The sequence below is a fragment of the Pimephales promelas genome, chromosome 12 (assembly GCF_988280905.1).
Source record: "Pimephales promelas chromosome 12, fPimPro1.hap1.1, whole genome shotgun sequence".
In the NCBI taxonomy this organism is placed as follows: domain Eukaryota; kingdom Metazoa; phylum Chordata; class Actinopteri; order Cypriniformes; family Leuciscidae; genus Pimephales; species Pimephales promelas.
The window spans coordinates 33,420,975-33,442,411 of record NC_142780.1 but is presented as its reverse complement, the minus strand read 5'-3'; the positions used below and the strand labels follow the sequence as shown (position 1 = coordinate 33,442,411).

Below are 21,437 nucleotides of genomic sequence, written 5' to 3'. Positions count from 1 at the left end.
TAAATGAGGATAATTAAGCACAGTGGAGAAATATTATTCGCTTGCAGTTACGGTCTTCACTGGATCAAGCTGGCCGACGTGTACGCCTGCACCCACCTTTCCCACGGGGACGTTTTTAACGTCCTCCACGAAAACGACCTCTCGTAGAGGCCACTGCTCCTCATTCACCTTCTCCTCTTCTTTTGGAGCCGGTGTTGAGCGCCTTCGCTCTGTAGCACAGCAGGTAATCGGTTAGCAAAGACAACACTGCAGCCGCATCTTAGTATCTTTTGGCATCTCACAAAAGATCAAACATGAATGTTTAACGGCTCTAGTTAAAGCCAGCTGTAAGCCGACACTCTATAATATTACAGCAAGCCATCACTGGTGAATATGGTTGCTTGCTGTAATAGAGTCAGCTAGATTATGATGCCAGGCATAGTGAGTCTCCGGGCCTAGACATACATGAACTCTTACATATATACACAGATATGCAATCACCCCTCACACACCCCATTCATCGCCGCTTTGCACCCCCAGTTTGACAGGTGGGTCTGCTTGCCTGTGCTAGGCTCCCTCCATCCCACACTCCCCACCCTTGTTGCAAGTCTTGTTCATGTTGTAGAGTGTCCTGATTGGGTGCTAATGTTGCTGAGGCGTTTTTTTTTTTTTTACAATGCACTCCTTACAATGGGGGTTGCCTTTTTTTCTCCTCACCTCTCCTCATGTCATGCTCTGTTTTCCTCAATTCCCTGTCTTCCTGTCCAGTCTACCCTCTTGTCATATAGTATATATGTTTGTATGGACAGGTTGATGGCTAATTTCACTGGTACTTGTGACTAAGTGACAAAGGGTTACAACTACTACTACTACTAAATATTAGGGGTGCACGATTCAGAAAATGTCACGATTCGATTCGATACCGATTTTTTGTCTCGAGATTCGATTCAAAATCGATTTTCGATTCAAAAACGATTCTCGATTCAAAAAACGATTCGCAGGTCTACATAAATGTAGTTTACTTTTTCCTATGTGATTGATTGCAGTAGACATAATTTAAAAGAAAAGTTTGATATTACTTTATATGTCTTCATACAAAAATAAAAACTTTTGCAACTAAAAAGTGCGAAGTGCCAAGCTTTGGCCAGCTTTTAAATACATTTAATTCAAGTTTAAAATAAAACTGGTAACACTTTACAATAAGGTTCATTATTTAACATTAGTTAATGTATTTACTAACATGCACCAACCATAAGCAATACATTTGTTACTGCATTTGTTCATCTTTGTTAATGTTAGTTCATGAAAATACAGCTGTTCATTGTTTGTTCATGTTAGTTCAGGGTGCATTAACTAATGTTAACAAGATTTTAATCAAGTATTAGTAAATGTTGAAAATAACATTAACAAAGATTAACAAATGCTGTATATGTGCTATTCATTATTAGTTCATATTAAAGTGTTCATATTATTAGTTCTTATTGTAAAGTGTTACCATAAAACTTAAATAAAAAGCTTTTACATTTAGCTTTAAAGTGCTATAGTCAGATCAAACAAACAATTATGCTAAATGTGGTTTTTAAGGAGTAGGCCTACTTCAGCTACCAGGTTGACTGTTGAAATGTGAACTCGACTAGGCACATTGAACTTCCTAAAAATATATACTAATTTCATAGAACCCTTGCGAAAATATTTTAAATAGATTTAAAAAAAGCCACTGCTACTGGTAACATCTATGGTTAGTCTAGATTGATTTGTTTACATCCAGTGAAGTCGTTCATAGGCGCGTAATTTGCGGGTATCTCCAGTTAACTAGCAGAGCATTCATTTAGTTCGCTATTAAATAAGAGACCTGTTGTTTTTGAAATCAAGCTGAGCGCTCGTGTCCGCTGCGATCAGTGTCATGGATACAGTGTTCTCTGTGTCTCACGCAGTCTTCTCTCGGACGCGCGCTTCAATCTATCGCCGTTGTGGAGACTCCGGTGAAATCACAAAATAAAATGCACACAAACGTGATGAACATATTCGGTTTTGATGAGAGAGAGAAAAAACTATACGAGTGCGGTTTAGAACCCGTCACCTCTGACACGCTTGGCAAAAGATCTACAGAACTCAAACAGATCTGCGGATCGATGCATTTATTTACGGGTTGAGCAGAGTGGCTGCACAGTTTGACCAGCGGGCGGCAAGAACTTGCAATGACTATTTATCAGACCGGCCCTCGCAGCCTCGAAACCATAGAAACACTACCGGACCACCGGTAAAAGTCCCGACTTACCCGATTGCCACTCCGCCCCTGCACGCCATTAAAAAATATAGCCTATGAATAGATTTTTGGAATTCTATGAATCGATTCTGAATCGGTAAAGATTGAATCGCGATTCAAATGTGAATCGATTTTTTTGCACACCCCTACTAAATATGGTTGAAAAAAATAATTAATAGATTTCACAAAGCTTTCCCAGTGGATTGATTGCATTAGAAATTATTATATATATATATTACAAATTACTGCATATTACATTGGATAATGTTTAATTTACATGATTAAACATGGCATTTCAGAAAATGTTTATATATATATATATTAGTGTTGTCACGGTACCAAAATTTCAGTATTCGGTACCGATACCAGTTAAAATTCACGGTTCTCGGTACCAATTTCGGTACCAAAGCTTAGTTTAAATGTACATATATTTAAGTGTTTATCACGGTTACAAGTATGGAAACTGTACATTCGTATTATAAACACTTTAGAAAAAGATTAGATAAAATGACCTAAAATAAACATTATACACTAACACATTTTTAAAGTTGTTTGTAAAGTTTTAATCCATTATTTATTTAATGCACAATGAATTAAGTGAACAAACATGAACAATCAGGTGTTTGTAATAAATAAAATTTTCAAACATTAATTAATGTTGTAAAAATATATTGTTCACTCAATGTGTTGATAACTAAGTAATGTTTATGAATGGTATCTTTGTAGCATTACCATAAAACATGTTTTATTTGACTTGACTGTCCTTTTATTGATCTAAAACTGCATTCATATTTAATTTTAAAAAGGCCTTTTAAACCTGCTGAGTTATAAAGGCAAGAATACGCCTTGACATTAAATGACAATACTAATACCAGTAGTACTCTGGTGTCGGGTAGATACTACTGTGCTCATGTACTCGTAAAACTACCCCGAAAGCACTTTAGAGGCCGTTCACATGTCGCGCGTGTTTTTTAATCATATTTTTGCGCGTGCCTATTCTTTCCAAAGCGCTTGCTCTCACGCGGCGTCTGTCGTTGCTATGCAACGCCAACGAGTTTTTATTAGGAGCGCGCTTGAATCACGCCTATATTTGAAATTGCGAATTTGCATGTAATCGGCCTCTTATGGCAACGTGACATTAGCCTAATCCAAAATATTTCCATATGTGGCTCTTTCCTCCTTTCGTTTCAACAAGTGGATTCAGAGAGAGAGAGAGCCATATCAACGTTATGAAGAGGACGCAACTGTGCACGTTTCAGACATCGCGTCTAGAACAGAACTGGATTAACCTGGTACTCGGTACCTAGAAAAGCTGGTACCGTAACATTTTTTTTTTTTTAGTACCGACTTGGTACAGAAGTACCGAGTTTTTTGACAACACTAATATATATATATAAATAAATTAAACATTATCCAATGTAATATGCAGTAATTTGCATACAATTACTAAACAGAAATCAGAATTAAAGCTGGGATTAGACAAGGTTCAAAATGATGTTTAGTCAACGTTTTTAAAAAAGGATTTCTGAGATCACTTTTTAAATCACTCACTGATATATAAACAAACCCCAAAGTAAAAAACCCTTGAGAATACAGATAAGAATAAAACCATAAAGTTTGGCGTATATAAAGCTGCTGAAGTCGTGATTTCAGACTCAGTGCAGGAGAAGAAAATGTAAAAGATATGTACTGCAATTGAAATCTACAGGAGCAAAAAGACTGCAATAAAATAAACACTTATTCTGCATGTTTTCTTATCACTAATCTGAATAAATATTATAAAAGTCAAATTGTCCTTACTACTTATGCTACTTATGCATTTGAAAAAAGAAAAAGAAGAACAAGGCCACGAGAGTAAAGCGAAACATGCTTGTTATACATGTGCTCAAACCAAATCAACAAAAATGCAGCACACGCCTAATTGGGAGGGTGACCATTTCATTTAAAACTGATCCTGGGCCATCATTATTGTCAAACCATGACTAAAACAAACTACAGAAAAATTTGCTAAATAATAGTAGAAATGCACAGGGTAGTTTTTGGGCCCATATAAACCCTGTACAGCAGCTTATGGTTTTAGCAATTCAGTGTACATACTATAGGGCAGAGAAGCACTGCTAGCGATGGAGGAAGTGTCACTGCATGTGGACGCTGGTGAGGGCGGAGGGCCCATTTCCGTCTTCACCAGCTCTGGCTTACTCTCAGTCCTGACGACAAGAACAAGCAGACTCATCAGCATCTTATTTTTAGCAGAAATACCTCGGTGCATGTGTATGGCCATAGAAAAACGGCCATCTTACTTGGTCTCCTGTGTCTTGGTGTTCTTCTCCATGTTTTTCAGGCTCTCGGGTGAGCGGAGCTGGAAGCGGCAGCTGTCGTTCATGTTCCACACGGACTCCAGCAGGACGCCCACTTTAGGGATCCCCGCGTTTACGGAGAAGGCAACGGCACCAGCGTGATATAGAGGGTTATTCCTCAGGCACACCTAAGAGAAGAAAGTTATACTGCAATATTATAGCAAAAGCAATTAAATGTTCAGCCCTATCTCAGATGCAGTGTAAATATAAAATGTTATCAACAAGTCATTGGTAACTGATTGCTTAAATAAATACAAGTATTCAACAAAAGATGACAGCGATACATTTAATAAGGTAATTCTAAAAACTTTAGAAAATTTTACAAATAAAGAACATTTCTGACCTCCACCAAAGCATGTTCCTCACCTGAGTTCCTACTGTGATGTTGGGAATAGAAGAGATGCCTGCACTAGACTTTGGCTTCTTGTTCTTGGCTCTGGCCTTTTCAAGCATCTTTTTTCGCTGACTAAAAGGCACAACACCCCTGGAGGAAAAAGAAATTCAGAATTTATTCACAGATCACAGACAGAACAGCTCAAACCAGGGCTACACGATAAATTGAAATAAGCCAAAATCGTGACATGGTTTGTGTCATTATCAAATCTCGAAGGCTAAATCTTGAAATAAATAAATACATGCACAGTGTGTTTCAGAGTGAAGTGTGGCAGTGTTCATTCACACGCGAGCAGCTCATTCGCCGTTGTTTGCAGCCTCTTAAAGTGCCGCAATAAATGCTACATACAAACTTCGTCTCTGTATCTACTCTGAGTTTGAGTCACTTTAACGTGCATTTGGGAACCCGTGCCAACCACCTACCCAAACTTGTAATGAGAAGCAATGTTTGAAAATAAAGAAATGAAGACATCCATAAATAAATATTACAGTTGTAATGTAAAAAATATATATTTACATTAAACTGTAGCATATTATATATTTATATTATTTGTCTAAAATATATATGAAGAGTTCAGATGCAAAAGCCTCTAAATGCCATTTGAAATTTTCTTTTAAAATGACCATTTTTATCAAGCTTGTATATTTAAGTTCAGTGCTTTCACTTAAATGGCAATGACGATTACCTATTAATTGTCATTTAAGTGAAATTACTGAACTTAAATACACAAGCTTGATAAAAATGGTCATTTTAGAAGAAAATTTCAAATGGCATTTAGAGGCTTTTGCATCTGAACTCTTCATATATTTTTTAATTTTAGAGTGAAATAAAAAAAAATATTGATTTTATTTTTATTTAGTATTTTTTTTTATTATTTAGAAATAATTATCCGGCCCCCAGGCGTGTCCACAACATCAAATCTAGCCCCCCTTTAGAAAGCGGTTGGGACACCCCTGCTGTAAACTCACCACCAGTAAAGGCTGCTCTCCAGCTGAGCGCAGGTATACAGGGCACAGCAGTGCAGAGAGACAATGCGCTCTCCCTGCAGCTCTGGGAACGTTTGTGCTCCATGTTCTAGTTTAGCAGCAACAGTGCTCAGAGTTTCATCCACCCATGTCGCCACCTACACAATACAGATTGGTTAATGGAAATTTGAGGTCTGAGGACACTTTTGGTAAGAGACTGTGCATCATTGATTTTTGCAACCAGCTCTTAGGGTACACTTTATTTTAATATGTCCTTGTTACAATTATAGATTTAAGTATTATTAATTAACTAAATGAATTTATTATAGGGTTAGGTTAGTTTCATGTATTTGTGCATAACTTATAGTTATTACGATATTAAATACAAGTGTAACAAAGAAAGTAAAATAAAGTGTGACCCAATCTTAATGTCTCTGCCAGCTCTTGTCCAAGGATTTTCTTCTCACCCACTCTAATAAAATGTCAGTAACACTTTACAATAAGGTCCATTAGTTAATGTAAATGCATTACTTAACATTAAAAATGAGCAATACATTAATTACAGTATTTATTAATCTGTTACTTAATTTCCATTAAATATTAACAGATAAAAATTTAGATTTCAAGAATTTTAGAAAATGATTAAATTAACATTTACCAAGATTAATAAATGCTTCAGAAAAATTTTCATTGTTAGTTCATGTTTGTTAACAAATGGAACCTTCTTGTAAAGTGATTTTACAATGTCGTCTTACCTTGTTATTCTCGGTGGCCACAGTGGCTCGGATACTGTTGGCAGACAGGTGGGTGATCTTTTCATTGGTCAAGCCAAGGAAAGGGACACGGGGGTGATGTATAGAAGGATTCTATGAGAGCACAAAACATTATTTATGCATTTGTAACTGCAGGTTAAATGCATTCATGTTCCTATGAGCTGCATCAAACAGTCTGTGTAAATGCATCTAAATGCCACTTCAGAGGCAGATTGTGTTTCTTCTGCTTAGCAAAGATTAATTTTGTCAATACCGATTTCATTTGACTGGTAACAGCCCTATTGTGTGTATTATTCTAAATGAATTTATTTATTAAATGTAAGAATTTTGAAATAAGATGCACTCATTTAATTAGGTCAGAAAAATGGCTTTATAAAAAGGGTAAAATGTCCATAAAAGGTAAAAATAAATTTAAACATAAAAAACCTTATCTGTCATTATGCATTGCAAATCTTACTTGTGCGTTTCGGTAAGGTTCAGGCTCATTCCACTTCCACTGGTAGAGTTCTCCTTTGGTACTGACGGCAATCAGTTCCGAGTACAAAGCCCCAATGCTGACAAACTTTGTTACATAATCCTAAAGGATCACACAACCAAGGATACAGAACTCAGCAACTATACAAATAAATTATTTATTAAGAACTAAACGGATCCAAGGAATATGGAGACTAATAATCTAAAGTATTGTCCAAGCAGACTGGCCATTAAATTATTGAAAGGTCAAATAAAGATGTGCATGATTATAAAAAAAAATATATATATATTTAAAGAATCTAGTTTAAAATTCTCATCCAAAGTTCTTAAATGCAATCTAAAATTAGTTTCTGAAAAACGCTTATACCAATAAAAAGTAATGATTAACTCCAAAAATCAGGGTTACGGTTGTTAACTAAAAATAAAACCACCATTTGTTACTTGAAATAGAAAATCACCAATAATTGAGAAAAAAAAATTATTTTAGCTAGTTGCCAAGGCAACATTTCTCATTTTCAATTAGCTTAACTTGAAGTACTAAAACTGAAATAAAAAAAATAAATAAATAAAAACTTCATAGACGTTGTTAAAAAAAAACACAAAATTACGAATTTTGAATTACGAACTTTAGAATTAAAATAAAAACTGGAAAAGAAAAATATAAAAAATTAATGAAGACTAATCACTTTCAACTTAAAATAATTGGGGGGGGGGGGGGTTAACATACCAATTGACACATAAAAAAAAATGTTTTTTAAAAAACTGGCCTTGACATCAAGTAATGAGAATCTAAACGGGTGTTATAGCCACCAAAATGGCTTTTGCTAAAACCACTGTGACCGACTCGAAAAGGCTGACCAGTTTGCTTAACTTTTCAAAATAAATAAATAGAATGAAACATTATGCCAAACTATTTCTCCCTCGAAAAAAAAAAAACATTTCAGCCTTTTAATAAGACTTAGGCTCCAAAAAAATAAACAAACTAAATTAACCCTTAAAGGAACAGTACACCCAAAAATGATGAAAATTTCATAATTTACTCTTACATTTACCTTATGTTGTTCCAAACCTTTATGCAGTGCTTTCTTCTGCTGAACACAAAATAATGTTGGTAACAGTTTCTGTTTCCTTTGACTTTCTTTGTACGTTTTGACCATACAAACGGAAATCAATAGGTCCTGAAATGGTTCACTTACCAACATCCTTCAAAATAGCTTTTATATTTTACAGAATAAAGTCAAAAAGGTTTGAAACTACATGAGGTCGAGTTACTGAAAACCTTCATTTTTGGTCAAATTTTCTGTTAAATCCATCACAACTTGAAATGCACCACAGTAATCCAACATCAGGCAATCTCGGACAGTAAAGGCTTAAAGGCCCACCTTATCAGGCCACCACTGGAGCTCTTCCCCCAGAGTGACAGGGCTCTGCAGCGGCACGCTCTTCTTGTCAAGGCTCGGTTCTCCCTCGCGGCTGGTGGAGCCACGCTCCGCATCAAATGAGGCTCCATCCAGCCACCTCCTCTCTCGCAGCCTCAGGACCGACTCCCGCTCACGGAGCAGTTCAGAGTCTCTCTCTAAGGGGAGAAGGAGAACTGGTATGCAATAGGGTCACACCAGTGGGATAACAGTAAGCCACTCTCTGGGAAAGACCCTCGGAATAGTGAGATTTCAAAACAAATTAGATAGTGACTATTATATGTAATAAAAATTAATTCTGCTGTCCTTCTGTGACACCAACCACCAGAAACAACTGACCATTGTGCCGTAAATGACACCGCTGGTGAAAAGGATCCATGACCATTTAGGTGATGGTTCCCATTTTAAAAATGATTGGGCTACATATAGACACTATACTGAGTAATAACTGGCTTTGTCAGCTGCTGGGTTGCATTAGCAGCGGACAAATCTTGCTGACGGGTGTCCAGCGTTTGCTGAGATGTATGGGTATAAACTGCAGGGTCTTATTGGTGACTGTCTGCACTGCAGGGCCTTTCGCAGAGGGCTCATTAGGGGAAACGACGACTATGACCATGCAGGACAATTGGACACTCTCTCAAAGCACAGACACTCACACAAAACACAAACATGCAGCAAGGTATTTGATAGCCATGGATGCTGGTTTATGAAAACAATTTTTTTTAACATAATTTGGTTAAGTTATATCCAGTCTGTTTTGTTTTTTGCACATGATTTGACTGAAAAATAGAGTGGGACATGCCCTAAACTTATTAAGCGGTGTTATTAATTTCAGTAATTTACAGTTTCAGCAATGCAACTTGACACGTCACAATAGAATTAAGCTGATGCTAATCAGAAATTAGTGTCTGCAATATCAGTTTTATAATGATTTCTACTGTTTTAAGTGTTTTGTTTTGAATTTAAGTGTCTCATAATATGATTCCGTCTTGGCTTGGATAATTTTGTTCAACTCAATCAAGTAAAAAAAAATATATATATATATATATATTTCACCTTCCTCTTAGGTTTCATATCTGCATGAATGTGTTGCAAGTAATACATTTACATTAAACTACAATGCTAACAAAGAACAAAGTGGTTGTCGCACAAATCTTGCTGAATGATGCCATAACACTGAGTGTATGCAAGCATGACTGTTTTGGCCTTTACCTCGTGAGGAGCCGAGACGAGACAAGGAAGAGCGTCGGAAAGAGGGGTATCCAAAGTAGCTGATATCCTCAGAGAACATGGCGTCTGCGTCAATGATCACGCTAGGGTGGGCGGAGTGAATATCCGCGTCTAGAAGGGACATCAAGTCTTCTGTAGAAGTATGAAAGGTATTGTCAATGTCAAAGGTATTGCTGTTTGTTAGAGGTAAAAATGTCACAGTCTTAACTGAGACTCATCTACAGTGCCTGTCTACCTCCAGGTAAGTAGGACTCGCTGGCCGTGTCATCTCCATCATCTCCATCCTCATCATCTCTGCTCAGCAGGTTGTTTACAGCCAAGTTCACATCAAGGTTTGTGCGCTGCAGCTCTCGAATAATGACACTTCTGGACTTTCCCTGAAGAACCACTTGGGCCTGGTTAGAGAAGAGGCAACGGATTATGAAATTTCCCTGTATGTGTAAAACATTAAATATAAATGCATGCTAACTGTGTGTATTATATTTTTATAATTTATGCTTCTCAAAGATTTTATTAATGTGAAAAGCTATATGAAACTAACCGTATATTGTAGTACTTAAATTTTTATACCTTTACACACAATGTTTAGCAAGCATTTACATGTGTTAAATTATTTTCCAATAAAACACGGGCAATAAAAAAAGCTTTATTATCCAATTAAGTAGAATAATAATATTTGGTTGCAGCCCTGGTTGTTTTACTAAAATTATTTCAGCAATTATTCAACTATGTCTAATGTTTCTCAGTTGAAAATGAATGGCTGTTGAGTGTAAAAAAAACGTTTGTGATTTATGTACAAATTACATTCAAGTTACTAAATAGACCCATGGTAAGCACATCCAGCTTAAAGGAGTAGTTTCACTTTAAAAAAAAACGTTTGGTGATAATTTACTCACCCCCATGTCATCCAAGATGTTCATGTCTTTCTTTCTTCAGTCGAAAAGAAATTAAGGTTTTTGATGAAACGCATTTATTTTTTAAATGACCGATGGTTTCGCTAGATAAGACCCTTATTCATCGTCTGGTGTCGTTTAAAGCCCTTTGAAGCTGCACTGAAACTCTCATTTGGACCTTGAACCGTTTGGACCCCATTGAAGTCCATTATATGGAGAAAATCCTGGAATGTTTTCATCAAAAACCTTAATTTCTTTTCGACTGAAAAAAGAATGACATGGATATCTTGGATGTCATGGGGGTGAGTAAATTATCAGCAAAAGTTTTTTTAAGTAGTCAGAAATAATGAACAGGCCTCCTGAAGCAAGAGTTTACCTGAGAGATGAGCTCCTCTGGGATGACAGAGGCTGGTATTACCGGCTGTGGCTGACTGCCCAGCAGGCCGGAGCCTCGATCTCTGCCAGTGCGGATCACGCGGGTCTGTCTGCGTGAATCTCGGGCTGCTGTGGAGGAGCGGCCTGAAGATCCGCCTCCTCCAGCACCTCCTCCACCACCCCCTCCGCTCCCGCTGCCTCCTCCTGAGCCTCCGCCGCCACTGCCCCCGCCGCCACTGCTGCCACCATTTACTCCTGAACTCCAGCGGCTCCTGTCAGGCACACCAACAATCAGGATCAGTATACGGCCAACAAGATACTCTCCGAGTCCTACTGAACTCCAAAGGACCATGTTTAGGGACTAGTTTTACATTCCTTGTCTCGTGAATATGAGAGCATTAGGACTGAGTTTTTTGAATAGTGTCTGATTAAAACTTCATTGTAAAGGAAAAAAAAGTGATTAAGTGCAAGTTTAATTCTGTGAATCAGTTTTAAGATTAATTTGCATGGGGACTCAAATGTTAATTTTTCATATTTAAATGTTTTAGCAAAACAACATGTTGCTATTACAATATTATACTATATATATAATAATTCAAAGTAATTATATAATATGAATAGTTTATAACCATGTATTTTATATTTGTTCATAAATGAAAATGATTAAATATTTTTACTTGTTCATTTGCACATTTTAAAATGAAACATTTTCAATCTAATTTGTAATGACCATGTTTCCATTTTATGTTTCATTAAAAAAACACACACACACACACACGTATATGTAAAATATATAGTAAATAAAAAAAAATATTAGATTGAATTTAGTTATTTTTATTACAATTGAGCTATATTGCCCAGCTCTACTAGCAGTTTAATTAAAATTTTTGCTTAGTAATTTAGAGTCTTACATATAAAAGCCAAATATTTCTGGAAATTGGCTTGTAGTGTGAATATTTTCAGGAGGGGACTTTTACTGTATGCAAACAAAACACAGCAAAATTATCTTTAAAACAGATTTCTTATCACCAAAGGCACCACTGCTTGTGAGGCTGCCAACATTACCTGATGGCTGCATTTCTGATAGCCCTGCCACAACTTACCCAAGGGTGTTGCCTGCCAGTCTGCCCAGTGTGTCAGAACCAGACAGGAACCAGGGCGGATCACTAGTCCTGCCTGGCCTGGAGCTCCTTCCTGCCCCTGAGACACTGCTCAACTTTGAACTGGAAACAAAAGATGGGAGATCAGTTACAAACCTATAGTCCCACAAGTGGGACCATCACAGAGCCAATCGGCCCTTTTGTACTGTGGGGCGACTAACGTGGCTACACCCTTGGGAATCAGAACTGACTGCAGCTCATTCCTCAGGCAAGAGCTGTAGGAAAGGCTAGCAGGGAACTGCTAAAAATTTCCCCTAAATCATGTGCCATCATGCCCGCTAAATATTTAGGTCATATACAAACACTGTGGATTGCTTGCAGTTCACAAAAGGGGATTTGCACTGGTGCAACATAGCTTCAATCACAAAAACAACACGAAGAGAAACACTAGCCCACCTGCTCAGTTCAAGCAAAGCCATCATAATGTTCGTAACAAGCTGTTTTGCTGCTTAGTTTTTCCCTTAGATGTATAAATGCTCTTTTCAGACTCTGAAGTTTTGAATTGAATTAGTTACAATAACTTTTCATAGATCTCTTAATTAAAAAAAAATATTAATAATCATATGAAATGAGGTCTTTAAAGTCTGTACCAGCAAAATATAAATAATTTATAAGCAAGCATGTGTATTTGTTTTTCTATATTTCAAATATAAAAAAAAAATTGCTGATAAAACCAGACAACAAAAGGTAGCTAGCCAAACCTCTATAATAATGTTCTGAAGCCTGTAGATTCAGATTTACTGAGTTACTTCCATCTAAACCATCAAAGCCTAAAGTAAACACCCTGTCATTAATAAGAATATTATACAATATCATACAAAAGAATTTGCCATGCAACTATAAAAGGCTACATGTCTGGGATAATAACTGCATCATATAGAGAGTTTTCTATTTAAGTGCATTCATGCAACACTTACACAATAAGAAATATAAACTTGTCTTCAAACCAAAGCCTACAACACCTTTAATCTAAACAAATGAGCTGGGTTGAAAAGTTAGCATACTTAAAACAAACTTAATAGGACAAAATAAATCCAGAGCAATCATAACCAGAAGGGACAGAACTAATTTAGATATTTTGCATGCCAGCTCAACCATGCATTTTCCATGATGTCTGACAGGTATTCATTTCTCACCCATCATTGCCATCAGGCTTGCCGAGCTCCAGTCGGTCGGGCTGGACAGCAAAGCTTATCCTGCAAATACGTCCATCCTGAAACAAAAAAGTATATTATTTTCCACATTGCTCTGTGTTGATCAGAGACAAACAAGCATTATCTATTCACCCTCATTTCATTCAAACATTCCCAAAAGCAGTACAGGAGCAGTTAAAAAGCAGTAAAACTTGAAAACATGGTTAGTGCGGACTTATGTTTTATGGGGGGAAAAAAAGAGCAAAAACAAGCCGACTGATTCGGAGCAACACGATGATATAATACTCATATTTGGAGTAATTGTTCCTTTAAAATAAGGAAAAAGCCTAAAGCAATCAATGATATAAATAACAATACCTCAAGGAGAAATCCAGCATGATTTGGTCCAACCACACACTGCTTAAGTTTGGCCTGCTCCAACGGAATAAGGTGTGGATGACTGCCGTGTGGACAGAGAAATGTTAGCCAAGTGTTTTTACAAAACTCAATACTTCATTGATGTGGAAAAACACTGGGCTTAAAATGTAAATAATTGGTAAACCATACCTGTTACAGTTGTATTTATTGAGCTTTTCTGACACTTCACGGAGCCTGCAAGACACAAAGGCATGTGTTTAAAGACTCAATGTCCACAGTAAATGCCTAAAATAATAATGTTCCACCCTAAATGAACAACAGCCAAAACGTCTGAACTGAAACTGGCTAAAACCTTTGGAGGATTGAATATTATGGTTGAATAGAGAACCATAGGAGACGGAAGACAAACTGAGAAACAGATTATGGATATGGTCAGAGGAATTGAGGCCTTGTAGGTTATTTTACCCTTTACTTTACAATTGAAGAAATTATGTTAAAAAAGAGAAACCATCATTCTGCACTATAATGTTTAATATACAATCATAATACATTTAGAAAAAGCTATTTCAAAAAACTAGATAGTTCACAGAGTGAATGCATCGGAAAACTGGAGATTCAAATGAAACGGGAGGCCTAGATTAAGGTTAAAAAATTACTCCTAAGTCATAGCTTGTCTCATAATTTGTAATGAACATGTAGTCTAAATATTTTAATGTTTTCACATGATATGATCTTAATTTATCAGCAAATTACGCATTTGTTTGACACTTTAAGATGCTCCCTTAAAGCTCAACAGGATTAAAAACAGCATATTTCTGCAAATACAAGAAGCCAATACATCCTTTATAAATAGTCATGCCTTAAAAGAGAAAGAAGGCCCAATCTGAAGTTTATAAGGATACAAATAAATATAAAACTCAGGTAATTATAAAATTAAGACAATAAGTGGTTCAAGCCGCAATAGTGAAAGGGGAAAAAGGTAAATGAAAGGCCCCACTAGAAATCATCTCTCTATCAAAATTTCATTAATGCAAGTTTGTTAATGACTCTTTTTTCATACAGAGATATTTAGGCTCAGTCCAAACAAGCACACAAAAAAAAATGCAAACAATTTCAGCAAGGAAACCTTTGGCATAAGTGCACTGTATGGACAGATAACATACTTGGAAGGCCGCATGTTGTGCTGCAGCTTTCATGTGAGTAAATGCAGATGTGCAGCAAAGAGACATACGAAGAAAAAGCAGATTCGCAGCCCGGTCCAAATTGGCAGAGGAAAAAAGATTTTTCTCAGATATCGGCCAACTTTAGCCCTCCAAGCTCTTGGACAAAAAGCGTGTCAAACCAGCTGTAAAATTGTAATGCTACATACCAAAAACCTAGTGAGCTGACTAAATAGGCAGCATTTTAAGGCACCATAGGACCACATACAATTTGTGTGTAGAGCACCATATATATGAGAGAGGGATGCTGCCTATGTATGCAAAACACTCCAAAAAAAATCCCTTGAGGTTTCATTTCAGTTAAGAAGATGCTACCTTAGTAGGCAGTAGACCGCAAGACAGTTCACTAAGTTTGGGAACAGAGCCAACATCTTGCTGGCATACTCAGCACATCAGTACAGCAATATGCCTACAGCATCATCTATTTAACCCTTGTGCATTGTTCAAATTCACTACCCTTTCGTTATGTTCGTGGCTGAAAAAAGCCACTACTTTAAACTGCTGTAAAAATGTATCAGATGAATATTTTTTTCAAATTTTTTTGCATAAATCTATTAACCGACCTCAGTCCTGATCAAAACTACTAAATTTTTTTTAAAAATTCAGGATTTTAACTCTTTAATTGCCAAATTCATAAATGATGTCACTGATTTGGGGGGAAAAAAAACACAAAATGACTTATTTTCAATATAAAATATGATTGTGGACTGGATTTTTTTTTACCTTTTATCACAGTCTTGGACATGTCAAAGATTAGAAACAACATTGGTTTTGATGCATTGTTAGTTTTTGTGTAGCATCAGATTTTAACTTTTTCTCCCTCATTTACTGTTCGTGGCTGTTTTTGCCCCATTGACTTCCATTATAACCACATTTTTTGATTGCAAAGCCATGACACCATAAAATCATGCATTTTTGATTGTTGATGGTTTTCCCTGTTGGGAAGAGGGAAAATTTGTAATTTTTACTGTTGATAACCAGGTGGAACCATTTAACCCTTTAGACAGGCCTGTGCAACAAAAAGCTTAGTTTCTGGCTTTTACATGCAGTTATATGGAGTATAATAGCATATTACAGTGTGTATATGTGTGTGTGGGTGTGCGTGAGTGTGTGAGAGAGTGTGAGAACTCACCTTGATGCGTCTGAGAAAATAAAAATATACACTTCAGCTCTCAAAACTACATGGAGTAAACAAAAACAAAGTAAGTGTATTTATGCATCTGCTGCCTTTTGATGGTGAGAAATGCAGACTAAAAAAAAACAAAGCAAGTGGATATAAACGCTTGTCATTTGATGGTGAGAAGAGCAGCAAGCAACATGAGAGAGGGCTTGACTTGTAGTGAAGTTTTAGAGATGATTATGCAGTCTGACCCCTCCAGCGAGCTGCAGGAGGTATTGTCTTCTCACTCTGACCGCAGACTCAGGACAGTCAGATCCTGGTGTGGATGTGGCACCCTCATCATTATCTCAAGCTTCCACTGAAGGCGAGGAGGATTCAGATGATCCTGGATCTGGATGGACTGGGAGAATCTTGAGAGGGACATGGTGGTTCTGAAAATCGCACGACCACTGCGATCATCCCACAGGCAACGTGTGGACTCCCCTCTGGATCTGTAGACGCTGGCCAAAATCAGTAGCCCAATGCACAGTGATCTGTGGAGTCCACATATCCAGGATCCTCTGAATCCTCCTCGCCTTCAGTGGAGCACTAGCTTCCACTGAAAGCAGGAGGATTCTGTGGATCCTGGATCTGGGTGGATTGGGAGAAATGGTGAAGTATGGTTTTCCACCAATGCGGAGACAATTCCCTTTCTTCAGCCTGCAAGAGGCGTGAGTCGAGGGCCGACACGCTATGCTATCGCAATGGTTCAGAACATGTATTCTGTGTTCAATCTGTTTTTTACGGAGGAGACGACTGACCTCATTGTCAGCATGACCAACCTCCATGGGCACCGCACAATGAGAAACTGGACTGGGGTGGACTCCACAGATCTCTGTGCCAACATGGGGCTACTGATTTTGGCCAGCGTCTACAGATCCAGACGGGAGTCCACACGTTGCCTGTGGGATGATCGCAGTGGTCATGCGATTTTCAGAGCCACCATGTCCCTCTCAAGATTCTCCCAGTCCATCCAGATCCAGGATCATCTGAATCCTCCTCGCCTTCAGTGGAAGCTTGAGATGATGATGAGGGTGCCACATCCACACCAGGATCTGACTGTCCTGAGTCTGCGGTCAGAGTGAGAAGACAATACCTCCTGCAGCTCGCTGGAGGGGTCAGACTGCATAATCATCTCTAAAACTTCACTACAAGTCAAGCCCTCTCTCATGTTGCTTGCTGCTCTTCTCACCATCAAATGACAAGCGTTTATATCCACTTGCTTTGTTTTTGTTTAGTCTGCATTTCTCACCATCAAAAGGCAGCAGATGCATAAATACACTTACTTTGTTTTTGTTTACTCCATGTAGTTTTGAGAGCTGAAGTGTATATTTTTATTTTCTCAGACGCATCAAGGTGAGTTCTCACACTCTCTCACACACTCACGCACACCCACACACACATATACACACTGTAATATGCTATTATACTCCATATAACTGCATGTAAAAGCCAGAAACTAAGCTTTTTTTGCACAGGCCTGTCTAAAGGGTTAAATGGTTCCACCTGGTTATCAACAGTAAAAATTACAAATTTTCCCTCTTCCCAACAGGGAAAACCATCAACAATCAAAAATGCATGATTTTATGGTGTCATGGCTTTGCAATCAAAAAATGTGGTTATAATGGAAGTCAATGGGGCAAAAACAGCCACGAACAGTAAATGAGGGAGAAAAAGTTAAAATCTGATGCTACACAAAAACTAACAATGCATCAAAACCAATGTTGTTTCTAATCTTTGACATGTCCAAGACTGTGATAAAAGGTGAAAAAAAATCCAGTCCACAATCATATTTTATATTGAAAATAAGTCATTTTCTGTGTTTTTTTTCCCAAATCAGTGACATCATTTATGAATTTGGCAATTAAAGAGTTAAAATCCTGAAATTTTTTTAAACATTTAGTAGTTTTGATCAGGACTGAGGTCGGTTAATAGATTTATGCAAAAAAATTTGAAAAAAATATTTATCTGATACATTTTTACAGCAGTTTAAAGTAGTGGCTTTTTTCAGCCACGAACATAACGAAAGGGTAGTGAATTTGCCCAGAGTGTACTGTTGAGTTTTTGAAAAATTTCAAAGCATTTTCCCAAAATATGTGTCAAAATAAGATTTGTCACCAAAAATCATTTCATTTGCTGAAACAAAGAAAAAGTTACGGCCAAATTAAGACTAAAAAATACCCCTTAGTGGCTGAAAAAAGCCACAACAGCACATAAGGGTTAAACACTACTGAACCCATTTACAACATCCATTGAACTCAAACACATAACATGTTTTAAATGATGAAAAAAAGCTTAGTGGTTGTTTTCTAAATTGCAGTCCAATTATTATACAATCATCTAAAACTATCAGTGAGGTCTTCAAATCATCTCAATACTATCATTGCAAAAGAAAAGAAAAAAAAATCTCAGAACCTCTCAGATGGATTTAATGTAGCCATGCTAACTGTTACCATGGTATTGTGGCAGAAACAGATTTTTTAACAAACATATTTCACCTTTCAAGAATGAAATTCAAGCATTTGTAAGTGCTTCACACTTGTTCCAGAACCTCAAAGCTCTGAATATTATCCAATTTTAATGTTAATTGTGATGATTTGTAAAACTAAGTTCAAAGATGCAGGAAAACTCAAACTTAGTGGTAAACAAACTTGTTTTTTTGTTTTTTTAATTAAAAAAGACATGAAATAACCACTATAACTAGCAGATGGTGGTAGACGAGCAGCACATATTGACTTACTAGCCATTTTCTAATATGGGGGGGGGGGTTCCTAAAAAACACTTCTTCAAATTGTTACTGAATTGCACAGTAAACAAGTAAAGAGTGCTCATTATGCTATAAGGGAGAATGCTATAAGTGGAAACAAATGGCGCTTAAAGCACTTTATTGGCATGATCATTTATAATATTGCCAAAGCAACAGTAACACATGCATACATACACAGCCTCTGGCTTACAAGCTTTGCAATGCATTATACTTTCTGGTACAGACTAAAAGCCCAACATCAGCTACATAGACTAATACACATTCTGCAAAAGAATATCCATGCGCAGCAGCTACAGAGATCATGCTGAATCTAGCTTGAAGGGGACACGTGTGCAGAAAGGTCCCTCGTTTCCTGTCAGTGCTGAGCAGCAGAAAAGCCTTCACGTCACAGCTCATTATAGCAGGACATATCAGTGAAGAACGAAGGATAAAAGCGTACGCATATAAGCTGAAACGTTAATGACTAGTTCAAGTTTACATCCGGTCTGGGGGATCACAGATAATAAAGAATACCACAACTACGAACTACACAAAGTAACAAGAAATGCAAGATGATAATATGTAGTAGAGTGCTAAGTTTACTTACAAAATGGCTCAAATGCATTTAGTGTTGATACAAGGCATGTTTTCCCTTTGTTGGGAATGATTACTATTTGTTGCACAAAGTCAGTATGAAAGAAGTGTTCACAACATTTTAAATTCTAAATGTGACATTTCCATGCACTAACAAAAAAAACCCGCTTCCTATTCTTTATATCGTGACTATCAATTGCTTAAAAATGACACCAATTACCATATATATATATATATATATCACCCCGAAATAATTAGTATACTCAATTAGTCAAAAGCCATAGAAACACATAGGATTTTAATATTAAACATTATACACAGCCCAAAACAAAGATGAAAATTACTGTGCAACTATTTAGAAAATTAAGACATAAGTATTGTAATTTTACAGTTACATTTGTTTTATTCATTTACATTTATTTTACAGTGCAGTTGTGTAGTAATACAAATTACTGTCTTAGGGATAATATAATTAAATTTTAATTTATTTGTATATCGCAGTTCAAAATACATATTTCAAAGCAGCTTTACAGAAAATGCATGCCAGAATAACCTATACATTACAATTTAGAATTAGAGCAGTTTTTCCCCAACCTTTTTTTGCCACGGCAGTTTTTTAAATGCACACTATATAAAAATGACAAAATTGCACAAACATGCATTGCTTCAAATGGCATATTAAAACTACATATTTTATTAAAAGTAGTTCTCACATTTAATGTGAAACTTGAGCTTTAGTTTGGTAGGAACACAATAAGGTCATACAGGTAGTTATATGATGTTGTTGATGATAAAACAACAGATTTAATGTTGCTGTCAGGTGAAAACCATCGAAGTTGGTATTGTGGCATGATCATATAGCTATGGTTAGCCAATGGCACATGTCATTATTAGCCTAACATTTTATGAAAATCAAGCTCAAATGGAGTCACAAGGTTTTTGACCAGGGAATGACAGGCTATATATATATTGTCTGTCACTGGAACAGCCGCATCTGAGGCATTACATTTCATTTTCATCAGCTTACAGATATAAAGGCTAAAGTTTATTGTAGCTATATGGGTGCTCGGTTTTCTTGTTGAAATATCATCAAAATCTCATGATACAAAAGATGAAGCACTATGTAAAGAGGATATTTAAAACAGTATATTTGCTTCAACTAGACGATTGGGATGACAAATACCAGACTAAGACTGTTCTCTGCTCTACAAATACAAACAAAATTTTAGCCTATATGGACATAATGTTTCTTAAGTCAAAAAAACGGTGTACTTAAGCATCAGTTCTTTATTTACAATTGAATTGCAAAAAAGCAATTCAAGACAAGACAGTTTTCAAACTGTGCATGGAACTTTAGTCACAATAGAGGCGGGTGGAGTTATAAAGTTTGACTGACAGTTTGAGAAGCCAATGAAGTTATGAGGTTTAGTCCGAACCCCTATTACACATATAGCCCATATACAGACATAAAGGTAACCAACAGCATTAATGTTATTAAACAAAAATGACAAGATTTAGAGATAAGAGGTTTCAGCCGACAGCGATGATGTATTCTTGTTTATTTCTATATGTATTCTTGTTTATTTCTATATGTATTCTTGATTATGTATTCTTGTAGCATTTATTTTTAGGAATTAGATCATTTTCTACAGCTCACCTGAGACATTGTCAGTGGTTGGGAAACACTGATTTAGAGTGATCTGTTAAATGTTCATTGCAAAGATAATACAAATCATGCAGTTAGCAAACATCCTGAATTAATTTAAGGAAACAAACAATGAGCTCATTAAAATAATTACTAGTTGTGATAGCAATGTGACTATAAAAAATTAAATATAAATATTCATAATGAACAGACAAATATATGCGTGTTCAGTCATGGTTTTAATATAATGTCAAAAGGCAAAATTATATTTCAAACTT

At 36.6% G+C, this 21,437-nt stretch overlaps 1 protein-coding gene across 7 annotated transcripts in view; it reads right to left on the bottom strand.

Annotated features, from left to right (window-relative positions):
• The window catches only part of ubr5 (ubiquitin protein ligase E3 component n-recognin 5), a 59,866-nt gene that overhangs the window by 37,155 nt on the left and 1,274 nt on the right, over nucleotides 1-21,437 (bottom strand). For 5 of the 7 annotated variants that reach the window (XM_089118041.1, XM_089118043.1, XM_089118045.1 and 2 more), the window contains exons 2-16: nucleotides 13,985-14,029; nucleotides 13,796-13,877; nucleotides 13,421-13,497; nucleotides 12,228-12,347; nucleotides 11,126-11,396; nucleotides 10,092-10,251; nucleotides 9,839-9,988; nucleotides 8,591-8,802; nucleotides 7,192-7,311; nucleotides 6,717-6,827; nucleotides 5,965-6,119; nucleotides 4,969-5,086; nucleotides 4,546-4,730; nucleotides 4,343-4,452; nucleotides 97-209 (exon numbers count right to left, since the gene is read on the bottom strand). In XM_089118041.1, coding sequence (XP_088974167.1) covers nucleotides 97-209; nucleotides 4,343-4,452; nucleotides 4,546-4,730; nucleotides 4,969-5,086; nucleotides 5,965-6,119; nucleotides 6,717-6,827; nucleotides 7,192-7,311; nucleotides 8,591-8,802; nucleotides 9,839-9,988; nucleotides 10,092-10,251; nucleotides 11,126-11,396; nucleotides 12,228-12,347; nucleotides 13,421-13,497; nucleotides 13,796-13,877; nucleotides 13,985-14,029 — 2,029 coding nt within the window. The remainder of the gene's footprint in view (nucleotides 1-96; nucleotides 210-4,342; nucleotides 4,453-4,545; nucleotides 4,731-4,968; nucleotides 5,087-5,964; nucleotides 6,120-6,716; nucleotides 6,828-7,191; nucleotides 7,312-8,590; nucleotides 8,803-9,838; nucleotides 9,989-10,091; nucleotides 10,252-11,125; nucleotides 11,397-12,227; nucleotides 12,348-13,420; nucleotides 13,498-13,795; nucleotides 13,878-13,984; nucleotides 14,030-21,437) is intronic. The other 2 variants (XM_089118044.1, XM_089118046.1) reach the window with 2 other exon arrangements.